Source organism: Aquarana catesbeiana, linkage group LG04, assembly GCF_042186555.1.
Source record: "Aquarana catesbeiana isolate 2022-GZ linkage group LG04, ASM4218655v1, whole genome shotgun sequence".
NCBI classification, from domain to species: domain Eukaryota; kingdom Metazoa; phylum Chordata; class Amphibia; order Anura; family Ranidae; genus Aquarana; species Aquarana catesbeiana.
Genome location: NC_133327.1, coordinates 309,081,651 through 309,100,555, shown reverse-complemented (window position 1 = coordinate 309,100,555; position 18,905 = coordinate 309,081,651). Strand labels below are relative to the sequence as shown.

The window sequence follows — 18,905 nt, the reverse complement described above, 5'->3', positions numbered from 1 at the left end:
AGTAGTGTAGGCTGAAATTGTGAAACCCAATGTAGTGGGTGCCTAAAATTTCATTTTATCTTACTGCAGACTTCTGGGAAACCCAATGAGCCAGTCACACAGGCAGGAAATAACATTCCTGGGGGCATTATGGGTTTCCATATTGCATTGAATTTTACAGAAAATTACAGCGGCTGCAGATTGAAAAGGAAAGGAAATTTTAACAACATTACTTTCCAACATGGCTTGCATATGCTACATTATATGCTATATTATTTTTAATTTGCTATTTTGTGCCACAAAAGTGGAGTTACCCTTTAAGCATAAACTTGTTACCTGCTGGGAAATATAAAGAAGGCGGCAGTATCTAGTGCCTGAACACAATCTTAGTTTTTCTTCAAAGTACCCCAGAACCCCAAAAATTGGTATATTCTATTATGCAAATCACTCACTGGAAAACAGCAAGATACAGATGGAAGGCGGAGTACACTTTAAACTTTTACTAGATATATGACAGTACTCATTGTCTTCTATATGCTTGCTATCTTCCTGCCAAAATAATGTAGTTCCCCCCAAGGGTGCCTCGAGCAGAGAATCTCATTTTTATAAAGGCAGAAAGCCTCTACCATAAATCTAATGCTTTTCTGAGCCTTTTAAGTTTTTTTGCAGCCATCCCATAGCACCTGAAATTAGCTGAGGTTTGTGATTCCTTTTTTTGTCTGCATTACCTAAAGCCATATCTCTACTGACTTTTACAGGTACTAACACAAACTAGACACATTTCTCCCCTGTTTCCAGTGCAGGCCAGTCTTATATAAAATCAACAAGGCAAAGTTTAGCTTTGACAGCTATTACCAGTCATGCTTGAAACATTATCGACCATAGCTAGTGCTTCCGATGAAAGACTGAAATATTAATTTATGGTTTGCTAAAAGTAGAAGAAAAAAAAAAAATAAATGAATTGCAATTTGCGTATAGAGAGATACAGAGGTCCAATAAAAAACAAGTTGCTGCTTCAGAGTCACAAAGGACATTAATTCTAACCACAGACTACATAAATGACAAGCAAACATTGTGGGAAAACAGTAGCAACTCCTCCAAATCACTAGAAACATTCGAGTCCTCAGGGCAAAGCAAACATTTGTTTTCAATCAGTGGCTCATTATGTACTCTGCTTGATGGAGAATCTTATTCATGCCATCAGTTCAACAGTTCTCAAAGTTTCCTTAACTTTCTACAGGTTAAATCAGGCATTCTGTCGCTGCTTTATGGAACAAATTCATTCTCATTACATTTACAGCTCAAACGTACAGTCTTGGCTGTGAGAAAGGCCAGTAATACACTGAAGGCCTCTGGCAGCCAAGAGGTGACATTAAGCACGCTTTTTTCATACATCCTAACACCCTGACTACAGCAATATTGCTTTGAGAAATTGCATTTACTAAAGGGATTATGCGTTGAGGAATCACATTTACTAAATAAGCACAGACAGATGATCTACATTAGCATTGTACACCGACATTGACATCTAATCTTGTATTTTTTACTCAATATGGTGTGGTAACTTCTGAAATTGGTGAACTGATCTAACCATGCCTGCCAATGTTTTCAAATAATCACCCAGCACTTTACTACTTAGCTGAAATACCAAAGGCCATCATGCAGAAATGTCTTAGAGGTCCACATAATATTATACAGTATACCAAATTTGACACATTTATCAAATTAGAGGGGTTTTATAGCAGTATATAAAACATTATTACACTGATATGGGTCTTAAAACCCACCTGGCATTTTGAGGGTACATATATATATATATATATATATATATATATATATATATATAAAGAAAAATGTGAAGGTTTTTGTTGCCAATCCCCTTAAAGTGCTAGCTTGGCTGTCTCTGGTGGCTTTCCAGCACAGAAATTCGTATTTTCAGAAGGGAAGTCAGTAAAAGCAGGCTAGCTTCGCATTGCAGTAATGTGCAATACCGCAAAACACACAGTGGCGCACTTTGCATGTATTAATGTGTTGCACTGACATTTTTTTAATGGCTCCCCAAGGTGCATTTTCTGGTCCAATGTGGTGCATTGCCATCAAAATCAAATGAATGAACTACCTTAAAGCTCTGCATGTTAAGGTGTTTGCATTTCTGCACTAGACTAGAAAAGTCTGAATGGGGCCCTAGGTATTGACCCAGAACAAACAATCAGGAACTGAAGAAAGTGAAGTGAAAACTCTCATCTGCATACTCATTTTGGGTCAGTAACTAGAAAGGTTTTGAAGTTTTTGTATCGGCATGACAGCAAAGCAGTTGGCATTTTCAGAAGGAGAGAGGCTCAACAATGGAAGCCTAAAAACACTTACAAAACAGGTTTCCCATAAGTGAACTGGCAAACATCTTACCCTTCTATATCCTCAAAGCTTAAAGTTTTATCTATTTGCACCAATGCTAACTCAGTACATCCCAATGGACCTAGTACGTGATTGGTATAGGCTCAATTGGATTTTACTATGTGAAATTGTGATTGTTATTCCAGGCATTTTACAAGTGTGTTAAACTCACTGACAACCCCCTATGTGGAGTGTTCCACCATCAGGAGACAACAGGCGCAAATACAGAGCACATCATTAATGAAGATTGGCTCTGAAGCCCACCATCACTTGATGAAAAGCTAAAAACAAAATACTGTACGTAGATTACATGGACTGAATATAACAATTACAGAAATAGATTTTATAGTAAAGTTGGTAAGTAAGGTTATTTCCAGAACAATTCTTTATTTCTATTGACAATTATAGCTGACTTGTAAAAAATGCAACAGTAAGAAATAAAGTACATAGAACATGTTTCTATACTGGTTTTTCCAAATCAAGTAATTTTCCTCTTATACCAGCACTCAGCAGGGAAGCTCCTCTCCTTTAGAGGAACGGTAGCCCTTTTCTCAAGACAGTACCAGAGGGCGTCCCTGTGCTCTTCTCTAGGTTGGCCCATGTGGCAGAATGAAAGTAATCATTTGATTCCCTCATCCATGCTAAACATCAACTGATTGGAAGCAGCCGCTGCTCAGGACAAGGATATTCCACCTGGCCTTACCACAAAAGTTGATTAAAGTTGACTTTAGTTGAGCTGGGTGGTGCCAACAGGGCCATTAACTGAACACATTTTGGCCAATTCAGTGGAAATTGACGAATGGACGTAACACGGGGAGATGACTCTCCGCCTGACAAAGTCAGAACTACATACATATGAAATGACCAACAGCTTTCCTGTTTTATAGACAGATGCACTAAATACCTTTATCTTTATCATTTAATGTTTGACACTTTATTGTCTATATTTTAAAATAATGTGTAATAAAGATTCTAATGTCTAAAAAACAATAAACAAAGGTTTTAAAATATGAAGCCATGGTTATTTCTAGTATGCAGGAAATTATTTGCATAACTGCAAAACCCAACTCTACAGCATTTGGCAAATATCACAGATAATCACAGTATCTGAGTTTACGAGCTACCAATGTGACAATGCACACATGACTAGCTAGCTCTCTATCATCATTGCTAAACACATGACTGTATATCAAAGTTTCATCGGGTCAAACACAAAACTTGCATTGTTAACAATGTGTAAACAGCAAAACTGCACACACACATTTAAAGACATTGGGGGTTATTTACGAAAGGCTAATCCACTTTGCACTACAAGTGCACTTGGAAGTTCAGTCGCTGTAAATCTGAGGGGTAGATCTAAAATGAGGGGAAGCTCTGCTGATTTTATCATCCAATCATGTGCAAGTTTAAATGCTGTTTTTTATTTTCCTTGCATGTCCCCCTCAGATCTACAGCGACTGCACTTGCAGTGCACTTGTAGTGCAAAGTGGAGTTGCCTTTAGTAAATAACCCCCAATAAGTCTATTTAGATGAATATATCTGTGGTGAACATCCCTTTATAGGGGCACATCACATGCAAACCTTAAAAGAGATGTATGGAATTTTTTTTTTTTCAGAATCATACTTACCTAGGTGGATGCAGCATTGCTCAAATTGCATCTGTCCCCCACCAGCTCTAACACTGAGCGATCTAACACCGCCAATCACTCGGATGTCACATCTCTGTGAGCAGAGAGCTGGTGACTGTTGGTGACCACTCTCTGCTCTGCCCTCTCCTCGATCATTGGAGTAATGGGCTGCGGAGGGGCGGGAGCGGCCGTCTCAGGCTCTCAGAGGTTTGCTGAGAGGGTGAGTCGGGTGGCGGTCCAGGCATATGGGCGGATCCTGACTCCAATGTCGCGATCTTGCCCGAGCCTGGACCGCCTCTGTGACATCAGCCGACAGCGGACTTCAGCCTGCTGTCTGCTGAAAACGGGTCACAGCAGTGCAGAACGAAGTGCACTCCTTTGATCCATAGGAGGAGTACAGTCAAACTAGGCCGTACTTCTCCTTTAAAGGAAGAAAAAAATGTTGTAAAATCATCTTTCATTAGTTTACACCGATAGAATCTCAGCTAAGGTGCAAGGATACATTGATCCAGTACTTTCATCTATTACCAAGCAACACTTGTGATCTTCACTAGCAGTAGAAAACCGGTGAATGGCCATAGAGGACGAGTGCTGCCAAGTATGCCCGACATTATGACCAGTAATAAAAGCTTTCTCCTAGCAGGAGAAAAGCAGCTTCAAAAACACCTTTAAGTCTAGTTTTTGCTAACACATTTAGGTGCATCAAGCGCTTGGACGTTTATTTAATTGGCTACAATATAAATCTATTCTGGTCATTGAAACTTAAAAAAAAAACATGCAAGTGCTAAACGTGCCTTGCGCTGAATTGTGTTTATGCATAGGTTTAGGTGCATCAGGCATTTTTTATACTGAAAAGCTCCCCTCCTGAAAGTGACTTTGGTGGGGGGGTTTTTTTGTTGCCTCTAAACACCTGTAAATGCCCATAGTGTGCATAGACATAGGCTAACATGGAGGCTTAAACATCTGTAAAAGCAGAATTTTTTAGCATAAGTGTGCATAAGGCCTAATTCAAACAAGACAACCTGCCACTGCTTTTAACCTGATATATCTTTCCAACCCTTAAAAAAAAAAAAAAATGTTTTCTTCTCTGATAATCCAAAGCGGCAGACAAGGCCATAGTAAGAGCACGCGAGGGCAGCTTGGTCTGCTAATTGGGCATTCCTGCACAAGATTTCAACTGTAACAACCCCCACTGTAACAAATATCCGCTTATACCTTGTGTAGCCATAGCCCTGCATGTATTGCTGACAGTATAAAATGAGAATTAAACCATCTGACAAATGTCAAACTGTAAATTAAATAGGGCTGTATTTAAACTTGGCATTATTATCACAGCTAAAATATTTTAAAAAAGCAACTGTTTATTATGCAATCGTGTTTAACCATTTGCCTTCCAGAAGATTTACCCCCCTTCATGACCAGGCCATTTTTTGCGGCACTGCGCTACTTTAACTGACAATTGCCTGGTCATGCAATGCTGGACCCAAATTAAATTTATATGTTTTTTTTTGTTTTTCACACAAATAGAACTTTCTTTTGGTGGTATTTGATCACCTCTAGGTTTTTTATTTTTTATTATATAGAAGAACAAAGACTGACAATTTTGAGAAAAAAAAAAACTATATTTTTTACATTCTGCTATAAAACAAATCCCATATAAAAAACCCAAAAAATCAAATCTTTTGGCCAAAATGTATTCTGCTACATGTCTTTGGTACAAAAAAATCCCAATAAGTGTATATTGATTGGTTTGTGAAAATGATAGCGTCTACAAACTATGGGATATATATACTGGAATTTAAAAAAAAAAATTTTTAGCAATGGTACTGCGATAGTGCAGCGGCCAATCTGACACTAATTGACATTTTGTGGGAACTAACTAACTGCCACTGACATCACCAATCCCCTTATTACAATGATCGGTGCTGATAATATATACTGTCACTGTACTAATGACACTAAGCAGGAAGGGGTTAACATCTAGGGTGATCAAGGGGTTAAATATGTGCCTAACAAGTGTTTGTGTGTGTACTGTGTGCTGCTTTTACTGGGTATCTAGTTGTTTTCATTCCCTGTTTAGCACGGAATGAAAAACCAACTAGATCTCCTGTCACTGAACACAGCTCTGTGCTGCTGACACTCACAGAGATGTGTTCCGTGAGACTCCGATCACTGGGTGCCGATAGTCAATCACTGGCCAGACCTCGGTGATTGGCATGTGTTGTGATGAATCACAGCACAGCTGGGGGGGCGTGTGCGCCCCCTACCCGGAAATGCAGAATCATGTATATATACGTAATTCTGTGCAGAGCGGCCGTCCTGTCGCAGTAAAGCTACATGAGCCAGTCATTATGTACTACTCCCGGCAAATAGTTTAAAAAGTATCTATAAAAAAAACAGGTAATGTTTTGTAGCGTGCCAGCATGGTTGGGGAGACCAGCATACTAGGAAGTTTGCAGGACTCTTTTTTCAGCAGTAATGAAATACAACAGGCAGTAATTGGGGTTTGGCATCTCACTAGTAACATAATACATGTTATGTTTTCTGACAGCTAAGAGTGCAAAGTAGGCTATATTATTACAATGTAAATTTTTTTCTGCAATATCTGTGTTCAACAGGAAGTGCCTGTATTAAAAATAGATATCAAGACTAATGGGCCTGATTTGGTACCAACAGAAAAACATAAAAAAGAATGTGGCATAGTTGCTAACAGAAACCAATCAGCTTTCTGTTTATAAAAAATGTAAATATAACGGAAGGCAAAACTTTTTTCTTTTTGGCTTTGGATATAGTAGAGAGGGATAAGAACACCCGTCAGGTTTTTTTAATGCTTTCTGTGCCCCTGTTAGGGAGATTAATCCTGGTGTCTATTATCACCATAAGGCTGCTTTCACACTCAAAGCGCCGGTCGTTAGCGGTAAAGCGCCGCTACTTTTAGTGGCGCTTTACCGCTGTTTAACTACTTGCTAACCATCCGCCGCAGCTGTCCTGCGGCAGGTTGGCACGGCTGCGCGAATCGCCCTCATTGTACGTCAGCTCTTTAAAAAGGCTGTAGCAGGCGTGCGTGCGTGCCCGTGACACGTCCCCGGAGCCGATGGCTACGATGTCCGCCGGTGACCCACGATCGCTCCTCACAGGAACACAACGGGGATCTGTCAATGTAAACAGACAAATCCCCCTATTGTCAGGGAGAGAGATCTGCTGTTCCTAGTAATCAGAAGCAGCTTTCTTTTTCTACTCCCTGACAGTCCCATCCCCCCACAGTTAGAAACACCTCCCTAGGGGACACTTAACCCTTGATCGCCCCCTAATGTTAACCCCTTTCCTGCCAGTGACATTTATACAGTAATCAGTGGCTATTTTTAGCTCTGATTGCTGTATAAATGTCAATGGTCCCAAAAAAGTGTCAAAAGTGTCCGATCTGTCCGCCACAATATCGCAGTCCCACAAAAAAATGCAGATCACCACCATTAGTAGTAAAAAAAAAAATAATAATAATAATAAAAATGCAATAAATCTATCCCCTATTTTGTAGACGCTATAACTTTTGTGCAAACCAATTTTTTTTTACCACACGCATATGTAGAAGAATACATATTGGCCTAAACTGATGAAGAAATTTGTTTTAAAAAAAGTTGTCTGTCTTTTTTTGTTTATATCGCAAAAAATAAAAACCTGCAGAGGTGATCAAATACCACCAAAAGAAAGCTCTACTTGTGGGAAGAAAAAGGACATAAATTTTGTTTGGGTACAGCGTCCCACGACCATGCAATTGTCAGTTAAAGCGACGCAGTGCCGTATCGAAAAAAAATGGCCTGGTCATTAAGGGGGCAAATCCTTTCGATCACTAAGTGGTTAAGCTTTCGAGGTGCTTTTAACCCCAAAGAAGGGGTTAAAAACTCCCATGTTGTGGCACTTTTGAAAGGCTTTTCAGGCAATTCATTGCGATGGGCAGGGGCGCTGGTTAAGCAGCGCTTTTGAGATGCTTTTAACCCCAAAGAAGGGGTTAAAAACTCCTGTGTTGCGGCACATTCGAAGCCCTTTTCAGGCTGTTCAGGCAATTCATTGCAATGGGCAGGGGCGCTGTATACAGCGCTCCCAAACCCCCCAAAGATGCTGCTTGAAGGACTTTTTCTAATGTCCCACAAGTGCACCCCCCTGGGTTTAAAAGCACCCATTGCAATGAATGGGAGGCAATTTTCAGGTGCTTTATATGCGCTCTTTCCAGTGCTAAAATGCCTGAAGACTGCCTCAGTGTGAAAGGGGCCTAAGTGAAACTGAAAGAAAATCCCAAATTTTGAGTTGTCACCAAAACAGGAATAGATCAAAAATCTTTCAGTGGGGGGCACTAGATCTGGTGAAAAGCATGGATTTCCTCACTTTGGAGGGATTTCCTCTTTTGGCTATTTGACAAGAAATTAGGGGAAAGGAAATGATAGAAACTGACAGAGGTTATAACTTTTCCTTACTCTATCCAAAAAAAAAAAAAAGTTTCGACTTTAGTTCTACTTTTTAATCAAGGCTACTGATTGATCAGTAGGCAACAACTCCACCTCTGTTCCCATTTCTTTTTTTACAGTTTTAATGAATCAGCGCCGATGAGTCCCAAAATATAACAATTCAGGGTTTGTATATAAACAATATTTCATCATTGGTCTAGCTTGATTTTTCTGGTGTGTTAAGCTGTCAGAGTCGAAATGTCTGTGAAGGGATGTGTGCTCATGCATAATAACAATTTATACCCAATATGAATATTTCATATCTTTTAGTGTAATCCTGAATGTGTAACATTATATATTTAGAAAGGTTGTCTTTTGACAGTCAGCTGTATAGACAGGAAGAGTACTTGACAACCAATAAGAACACAAATGAAATGCTTCTTTATATAAGGTAGTGTTTTTATATATACAAATGTATAAAATGATGTTTAGTCTATATTTAGTTCCAAACAGCGGTGGAAGTAGATTTGTTTTCTTTTGGGGACCGTGCCAAGCATGAAATTCCCAAGCAGAGAAATACAAGCATTCCGTGCATATAGAACTGTCAGAAATGGGTTGTACTATACAGCACAGCTTGGAAGCTAAACTGTCAATAAAACAAAGAAATGAAATCTGAAATGAATATGAAACCCGATTAGCTATTTGTGGTTCTGCTTTTTGCCTTTAAAGGCATTATCTGTTAGAAAAATCATTTTGGCCTGCAGTAGCAATTTAGACCTTTCTCTGTTACACTCCTGCTTTTGTGGGTTCTGGTCCCCAAACAGCATATACATACAGTGACATTTCAACATTGAACCTAACCTTATTTTCTTTCATTATTTAGGAACGTGCCCAAAGATGTGGGGAACTAGTTTGCTAACTTTGGGGTGTTGCTGTAGTTCTGTAGTCCTTTTACCTGGTTATAACAATGGTGGTTGTGGTAGGAAAGACCTTAAAGTGATTGTAAATGATCACCTTATAAAACAATCCATTCAGTTTAAAATAGAAAATGAAAAGCAAAACATTTTTATATAGATATAAAAAAAAATTATAAATATCTTTTTTTTACAAGTGATCACATTCCCTCTGTTCTCAGCTGCAAAAGAGCTGGGGGGAAGAGAATCAGAAGCACACTGAGCTTCCCAGTGAATGGCTTTGCAGGGGAAGACATATCAGGACAAGTCTGATCATTGGAGGAGAGTACACGGAGTTCCCAGCCTAGCTGGAGAACTGACTACAGTGTGTTCTCCTTCTTAGTGTGGTCAGTTTTTAATAGGAATGCAGAGGGACTGGCAGGAACACCAGTGATTTCACGGAAAGGAAGCAATACAAAGAGAACAGGATACGTTCTCATACAAGTACATGGTACAGCAGGCACATATCAGGAATATGAAATGTTGGGGTAACAAATGCTTTAAATGTAATGGGGTGGCAGTGGTTTGCCATGCCTGTAATGCAATAGTGACGATATGATTTTATATACGACTGTATTGTTAATCAATTTACTGTCTAAGAGAAAAATAAGATTAGAAAATTAGAATTCTAATAGGAACAGTCCATGTGCCATACACTTAACAATCATATTGATCTATCTACTGTACCTTTGTACAGCTTGATTTTCTATCCAGAATCATTTCAACATTGATCAGCTTTGGCCAATTCGATTAATGACACAATGGGGGAGATTTACTAAAACTGGAGCACACAGAATCTGGTGTAGCTCTGCATAGCAACCAATCAGCTTCCAAGTTTTATCGGCAAAGCTTAAGTGAACAAGCTGAAGTTAGAATCTGATTGGCTACCATGTACAGCTGCACCAGATTTTGAGTGCTCTAGTTTTAGTAAATCTCCCCCAATATGTGTATTTTCGATAATCCATTAGATTCGATCATTTAGTTTGATTCTGTGAAGAATCTTTCTATGAGACTATTTCTTTTATAGTACAAACACTATACAAACACTATATACAGGCATCAGAGTGTATTAAAGGAACCCTCACTGGACATCCATAACCCTCCATAATCAGCCATATAGGAAAATATCATCACTTAAACGGTCAAAGAGAAACGCTATCTATATATCAATAGGAGCTTTTCGATATCATTTCAAGTGACATTTACATTGCACTATCTATGCAATATAGATGCAATATATATAAATAGATATATAAAGATGCAATATATATAAGTCCAGCAGTAAGTCACAGATCGGGATAAGGGAGATTTCCCATGACTATCCAGTAAATTACTGTCACTTTAACCCTAAAAATATGTTTTACTTAAAGAGGAGCTCCAGGCCCCCCCCCCCCCCAAAAAAAAATTAAAAGACAGCAGTTACAAATACAGTAGCTTCTGACTTTTAATATTAGGACACTTACCTGTCTAGGCATCCAGCGGTGTCCTCATCTGAGCTGATTTATTTAATCGGCTATCGGGCGCTGGTGCCGCCATTTTGACTAAGGGAAACCAGTCTTGCAGCTTCACATCCAGTTTCCTACTGTGCATGTGCGAAGCATGCTGATCTTTGTGAATGGGCTGCAGTTTTCTCAGACTTGTGAAGTCCCAGAAGGCTGCACGGGAGTGGGTACCTGTCAAAACCCCTGCCACCCCCAAAAGGTGCCAAATATGGCAGCGGAGGGGGAAGAAGGCAGACAAGCTGGGCTTCCCCTTTTATGTGGAACTCCGCTTTAGTAGCAGAGCACTGGATATGGAAGACAACAGACTACCATGAATGTCTTTTTAAATTATTACTTGTTGTGAATATGTTTTTTTAATTCATGGTTGGCACCCCGATTACCAGAAGTGTAAAAGAACCCGATATAGACAAAAACTCACCCAAGCTCTACCTCATGTTTATAGGATGATGAGCTGAATAACGGTACTCAGGCCATTGTGTCCCATACATCAAAATTGCAAAAAGAATGCCAGCAACTCGATTGCTTCTTCTTAAATCTTTATTGAGCACAAACATCAGTGCGACATCAAAACGCTAACATGTTTTGGCAAAAGCCTTCCTCATTGCATGATATGAGGAAGGCTTTTGCCGAAACATATTAGCGTTTTGATGTCGCACTGCTGTTTGTGCTCAATAAAGATTTAAGAAGAAGCAATCGAGTTGCCGGAATTCTTTTTGCAATAAAAGAACCTGATACCCTTCAGCACGGGATCGGAGGGCCTTGATGTTTTTTTCTTTGCACCTTTTCTGCTTGAAACAGAGGTCTGATGTTGATGGACACAAAGCTTGCAACTTAATATCATTTCCAGATGTTCCCAGTTACTTTCATTACTAGTGTTAAACATTCACTCCGTATAACCAGTCAAGGAATAGTGAGAGGGCCAAAAGGAACCAAAAAGCCCCTACTAAAAGACAGTGGCGTGTACCGGATATAACTGCTGAAGGATTATACAGGTCATGAGTTCTTCATTTCAGCAGCAGGTGTTTGGTGCGAAGCAGCTGCCCGGTGCATCATTTCATATGACAAAACAAGCAAGGAGCAACAGAAACCTATTACTTGCAGCAAATATTAGCTCCCTTATCCCTTACTAGTACAGTATTTATAAACAAAAATGAAAAGAAACATGAAACAAAAACTACTTGAAACATTTGTTGATCAAATAAAGTAAACAGGCTACAGTTTCATCTTTACTATCAGCTCAGTGGAGGCAAATAGACACTTTGCAATGGAAGTTACTTTTTGCAACTCTGCTGTCTTCCAATCGTGTGCAAGCAAAATGCTGCTTTTTCTTTATCTTGCATAAGATTGGGTGTCCTTTGCAAATGAAATCTCCCCACATTCTCTAAGCCCCGGGTGGATATTCCCTTGCAAAGTGTCTGTTTGCCTTTAGTAAAACAACTCCAATGTGTCTACCAACAATAAAAGTGACATTATGCAAACTAGATGCAGCCATGACAATGCTAAAATTTACAGCAAATCAGAGACATTTCCAAAGCGTCCAGAACAGCATTTAATATGAATCTGAAGACCAAAGCACAGTGAGTCCTTAATGCATTATTGAAATTCAATTTACACAAATAATAAGAACATTTGTATGACCTGAAAGCTGAAGCACATGACTAAGAACAGAGTTCACATACAACAAAGCTGCATGTTTCCAGACATTTTCAGAAAGTGCATTGTGAGTCACAGGCAAAGCCCACCAGCAACAGTTTGTGGTTTCCGCCTTCCTTCACCCACAAGAAGAAATCGAATTATGTATTGGATAACAAGCTTTTAACACTCCCTATTACTATTTCAGAGCCGTCTTTCACTTCTTCAAACCAAGTGACACTACTTCCTTTTTAACATGTGAGTAGAAGGCAAAACACATGCTTTGACCACCCATAGCCATTCATTAACCTATTAAACGCTTGCATCAGGATCCTTCAAGAACAAGTGCAACAAAATGTGCCCATCTTTGTAATGAACTATTATTACTCATTGGGCACTAGCTCTTGGACCATTTTCACACAAAACCTCTCCAAGTCACATTTTCTGTAAAGTGTGACAAAAGCAGCTTTCCTATTCTTAGATGTGATGGCTGCAGTGTTTTTCTTTTTTTTTAGCCTTTTTTTCCCTTTATTTTCACCTGGTGAGTAACACATTTCCAGTCTGAGGGTGGCTCCACTCCAGTGAAAGAGCAAAGGGGATACCCTTTGACAGCAGCATTGTCTATCTGGGGAAGTTTTAGATGCTCTAGCAGATTTAGAAGGACTTGACCAACAAATAAAGTTGGTTTTCAGCTAACATGTTTTTATGTTATGTTTACGTTTTTTGTTTATGTTATAGCAACAGTTTTTTTTTCCTTTTGGGATAAAGTTTTTACATAATTAAATAAAAGCTGACAATTGTAAGCACCCTATTAGTGTTGAAAGGTTTGTCTAAACCCTCTGTCACTTTTGCTGGTCTGTTAAAAGAAGTTAAAAAAATAACAGAATTACTGGCCTGAATCCCCAATTTAAAATAAAGGAAAAAAGCCTAAAAAAAATTTTTAAAAATGTGGCCACCACATCTAAGAATTGGAATTGGTTAACTGCAATATATGAATAATTTGTTTTTGGGTTTAGATACACTGGGATGATTTACTAAAACTGGAGAGTGAAAAATCTGGTGCAGTTCTGCATTGTAGTCAATCTAACTTCAGCTTGTTCAATTAGGATTTGACAAAAAACTTGGAAGCCGATTGGTTTCTTTGCAGAGCTGCACCAGATTTTTCACGCTACAGTTTTAGTAAATCAACCCCACTTATTGTAGCTATATTAATGCACTTGCAACACAATTGAGTACTGTCCTTGATACTTTTTATTCACACAAACAGTTCATTTTTTAAGGATCTCAAGATTGCAGGGTGTCTACCCTTTTCCTTAAGGCCCAAGCAGTACTGATCATTGATACTGCTTGGACCTTCAAGGAAAGGGGTAAACACATCCAAAGTGTGCCACGAAAATGTAATGCTGAACCCCAGGGAAAGGAAAAATGAACTGTCCTTTCACTACATGGGTTAAATGCTTGTTTAGGTCTAAGTGACCCCAAAAAGCAGCTTTACTTCCTCAGTCCTCCATTCCATAAGGCTCCTATCAGGTGGTAAGAATGGTCTCTGCAGCCCCCCCCCCCCCCCCCCATTGCTCTGCTGGTTGCAGGTCCTCTGACATCATCAAGTCCAATGTAGAGCCCATAGCCCTGAACTGGACCTGAGGATGCCAAAGAACAGTCCACCGCCAAAGCATAGGAGAGTAGAGGAACATGCCAGCTGCCTGGAATTAGGTACATAAAAATTATTTTTTTGCTCTCGAAGATCTAAATAAACATTTAGCCCTCGTTCACATTGAACGCAGCTTTGAAATTGTGCAACTTCATCTACAATTGCAAGATTTCAAAGCTGCATGTCAGTGCGACTTCAGGTGCGACTTTGAAGACATCTGTGCAGCTTCATGTACAGATGTCTATTCAAGTTGCACCCAAAATTGCCAAAAGTAGTGTAGGAACCACTTTTTCAAATCGATGCGGCACCACAAAGTCGGCATTGCATCAATTTGAACATGGCCATTGCCGATAACAGAGCATGACTTTTCATGCAATTTGACCTGTAAAATAGCACGACAGGTCTCTTCAATGTGAACGAGGGCTAAAAGCTGTTGTTAACCCTTACATATACCCAGTGAAGTAACTGGTCCCAGGTGATACACAGAGATTAAACAAATCCTCCCACATAAGTTGTATCTGTCTATCTGCAGTCTTCTCTACATCTGTTCAAAGTGCTAGATTTTAAAGCTTGTCTGAGAAATCAGAAAAAAAGGGGGCGGAGAGCTGAAGTTACACTTTCAGAGTAGGGAGAACTCTGAGAGCTTATTGAAAGGAAGGGGTGCACTCCTCTCCACACAGCACACAGGAACAAAGCTGAGGCTGTCAACCAGTTGGCGGTCCCTCCTCTGTCACCATTTTTCTCTTGGTGTCAGAAAAACTTGACAAAAGGGACACTGTGGGTTTGATTTACTAAAACTGGAGAGTGAAAAATCTGGTGCAGCTCTGCATGGTAGCCAATCAGCTTTTAACTTCAGCTTGTTCAATTAAGCTTTGTCAAAAAGACTGGAAGCTGATTGGTTTGTATGCAGAGAAGCACAAGCTTTTGTACGCTCTAGCTTTAGTAAATCAACCCCTTAGTGATCTTAACTGAGGCAAATATACACTATAGAGCAGCTTTTCTCAACCTTTTCAACACAGGAGAACCCTTGAAATAACATTCCAGTCTCAGGAAACCCCTACTAAAACTGACTACATCTACAACTCATGATACAGTAATGTGATGGCCAGTGGGAAGAACGCTCTTTACACTTGTGGTCGTTGGGAAGAATTACCTCCTTACAGATAGCTAAAAAGATCAATGGTCTAAGTGGGAACTTGTATGAGTGGCAGAAATTGCTCATTGCTCAGGGAACCCCAACTAAACATGACTATACCTCTACAACTCATGATGCATTTGTGGTATGGTCAGTGGATAGAATTACCTCCTTACAGATAGCTAAATAGATCAATGGTCTCAGTGGGAACTAATCTGAGTGCAGAAATTGCTCATTGCTCAGGGAACCCCTACTAAAAATGACTATACCTACAACTCATGATGCATTTGTGTGATGGTCAGTGGAAAGAATTGCCTCCTTACATATAGCTAAACAGATCAATGGTGTCAGTGGGAACTTATCTGAGTGGCAGAAATTGTTCATTGCTCAAGGAACCCCTAACAACCTCTAGAGGAACCCTAGAGTTCCATGGAAGCCTGGTTGCGAAACCCTGCTATAGAGCGATATAATTTGTTCATATTTCATATCTGAGGTGTACAACCACTTTAGAGGGTTTGTTCACACTTGAATACATTTCTAATGCTTAACAAATGCTTCTATATCTCTAGTATGGGCGTTAGACTTACATTAATGAGCTTTAATATGGGTGTTAGACTGACGTTTTACAAGCGTTAATGACAAGTTAAAAATGCTCCCCAAATGCCCTATGGGCAGTTTTGAAATATTTGATGAGCGTGAAGGCACGTTAAAACTGCTCCACAAAGCGCCTATTCCATTACAGTTAATAAACTAATCTTAACGCCCCGCAACCGCACCGCAACTGCCTGCCAGAGCATTTGTGAAGCATTACCATGAATGAATGGGAGGCGTTGAAAGGCTTCAAATGCCTCCTGACTCAACATGATACTTCAACTTTGAAGTGACAGGGTGCTAACCCTTCATGTTTTGATAGTGTGAACAGCACCGTGTGCTGTCCATTGTATCATTTGCATATCATTTGCTTTTAATGCCAGTGTGAATTTAGCCTTACCCTTGCAGTGTGGGGCAGCCCATTTCTTCTTTCCCTGGATTACATTTTCAGGGCAAGCTTTTGAGATGTCTACCCCCTTCTTCTAAGGTCCAACCACCAGCACTACCTGGACCTTAGAGGAAGGTTCAATGGAACATTTTTTTCTTTCCCAAGAGATGGACTTTCTTTTTTTTAAAAAAAAGGTATCACAGACAGTACTTGGTTGTTTCATTAGAAAGGACAACACACAACAACGTTGATCTTAGCAAACTTCCAAAAAAGCCAATGTAGAAAGCAACCCCCTCCCCAATCCAGAAATGATGGCCCACCAGAGATGGACCTGTGAAAGCAGTGAAATGGATGTACTCACACGAAGACGTGGTAGACAAAAGCCCAGCCCCTGGGTCTCTCCAGCACGTTGTAGAGATAGTTTTGGAGCCTCCTGTACTTGACGTTCCTCCTGCAGCTCTGACTGCTATTATAAGACAGCGGCTTCCCCAACAAGCTCATCCGAGCCCCCTGCTTCCCCCGCCGGCTCTCCTGCAGGTTCCCCACTCCTGCCCCAGCGCTCCGGGCCGATTCACCTGTCCCCAGCAGTAGTAAGCCATCTCCTCGGTTGGAGTTGAGGAGGACCCTGCTGCCCCGGCCGCTCTCCACATCCTTCATACCGTAGTAGCGCTCTCTGCCCCGTCCTCTCCCTCCGGAGCCGCTCTTCATCCAGAGCCCAGAGCCACCAGGCTCCTCGCCACCGCTATGGTTACGGGGCATGGCATCCCCGGCACACAGGGCACCGCCTGGAGAGAGAGGGAGATCGCAGGCTGACTGCTGTCAGATCAGATCGGGCACACAGCACATGTCACAAATCCTTCACTGTCATTTAAACTTCGGCATAGTCTTCAAGGAGCAGTCCGCCTTGCCATCGGATGGATCATCCCCCCCCCCCCACCGGTGTCTGCCTCCTTCACTCACACCAGTAACCCTTCACCAAGTCATAGATCCAGTGCGATCATCAATAGTGCTCAGGGATGGGGGCTGTCATCAGCTGTCACTGGAACCTGTAGATGATCCCATCAGCCTGGAGCTGGAATTCCCTTGCTCTGTGCACAGGAGGGGCCACAGCACTCAATGCAAACACAAGTGATCCCACAGCTCCCTACATCCACTGCTGGAGGAGGAAAAACAACAGATCACACACATAGGATCAAGTGGCTGTCAAAGGAGGGGGGGGGGGACAAGCAGTCCAACTTGTAGGCAGCTCCTAGCCCTCCCTCCTAACTTTTACTGAGCGCTGTCAATCCCAGCACTTGCACTAGTCAATGGAGAGGCTGCTGAGCACTTCTTCATGTGCCTGATCTGGGCTCTCTACAGCTTTGCTGCTGCTGCTGATGTGGGAGTGGAGGAGGGTGGGGGGGATGAACAGAAGCTGTTAACACTGCGACTACGGGCTGAAGTGTGGGGGAGAGGCAGCTGGCTACATTCCTCCTTCCTCACCACTGCATCTTTGCTTTCTATTTCCTACAAGTCTACAGCTACAGCCCCAAGTCACAGGTGCAACCACAAACTTAAAGGGAGGGGGGGGGGGGGGGGGGTTGATTCTGCTGCTGCTTCCATATTATATAAGACAGCAAAAGCTAACCCTTTAAATAGCTTTGGGGACATAGACATAGAAACAGCTGCCTAGTCTGTGAACCCTTTTATAGGATTAGGAGAAAATGCTCAATGGCATATTTCAAAGAAATCATTAACGAGATTCTATTCTTTCCTCAAATGTCAAATGGCTTCCAAAGCTGCTGGATAGTCATTTATTTAAAAAGCTGAACTTCAGGGAGAATGCTTCCTTGCAGTGGGGTTGCCCCAATGCTCCTTTAGGTGTAAGGGACACCAAAAGCATCCTCTGCTTTTCCCAGTAGCTCGTGCTTTCTTCTACTCCCCTGCACTCCAACAGCAGACTGTCCCTAGGTGTCCTCAGGCTCTGAAGAGCTATGAGGTCTGCATTGGACTTGATGAATCAAGATAATTACTGCTGAGAAATACAGGCAGATAATTATCCATCATATCATACCATGCGGTGTGTGATTGGCCCCAAACTTAACTTCCCTTTGACATTGGAAGATGTCCAGCAGTGCAGTTGGTACAGAACTGGCAGAAATCAGTGGGACCCAGAGACATTCATCTACTGTCTGGAGAAGTTGGTCCAGAAGTGGTCTTTATGGAAGAATTGTGTCAAAAAGCCATACCTCCAACATGAAAACAAGGTTAAGAGACTCAACTATGCATGAAAACATAGGAGCTGGGGTACAGGAAAATGGCAGTAGTTGTTCTGGATTGATGAGTCAAAATTTGAAAAATTTGGCTGTAACATTAGGCAGTTTGTTCAACGAAGGGCTGGAGAGCAGTACAATAATGAGTGTCTGCAGGCAACAGTGAAGCATGATGGAGGTTCCTTGCAAGTTTGGGGCTGCATTTCTGCAAATGGACTACAAGATTTAACCACTTACTGACCGCCGCACGACGATGTACGTCCAAACTTTGAACGGGGATATCGGGGTTATGGCAGCAGCTAGCTGCCATAACCTGGTATCCCCGTTTTCGTGCGGTGGCCGGCTTTCAGATAAAAGTGGT

At 41.1% G+C, this 18,905-nt stretch overlaps 1 protein-coding gene across 1 annotated transcript in view; it reads right to left on the bottom strand.

The window, feature by feature from the left end:
• The window catches only part of KCNQ5 (potassium voltage-gated channel subfamily Q member 5), a 746,121-nt gene extending 728,364 nt beyond the window's left edge, over positions 1 to 17,757 (bottom strand). Inside the window, exon 1 of the mRNA XM_073626797.1 lies at positions 16,654 to 17,757. Within this exon, the coding sequence (XP_073482898.1) occupies positions 16,654 to 17,051 (398 nt within the window). The 5' untranslated portion in view covers positions 17,052 to 17,757. The remainder of the gene's footprint in view (positions 1 to 16,653) is intronic.
• Between the last annotated feature and the right edge of the window lie 1,148 nt (positions 17,758 to 18,905).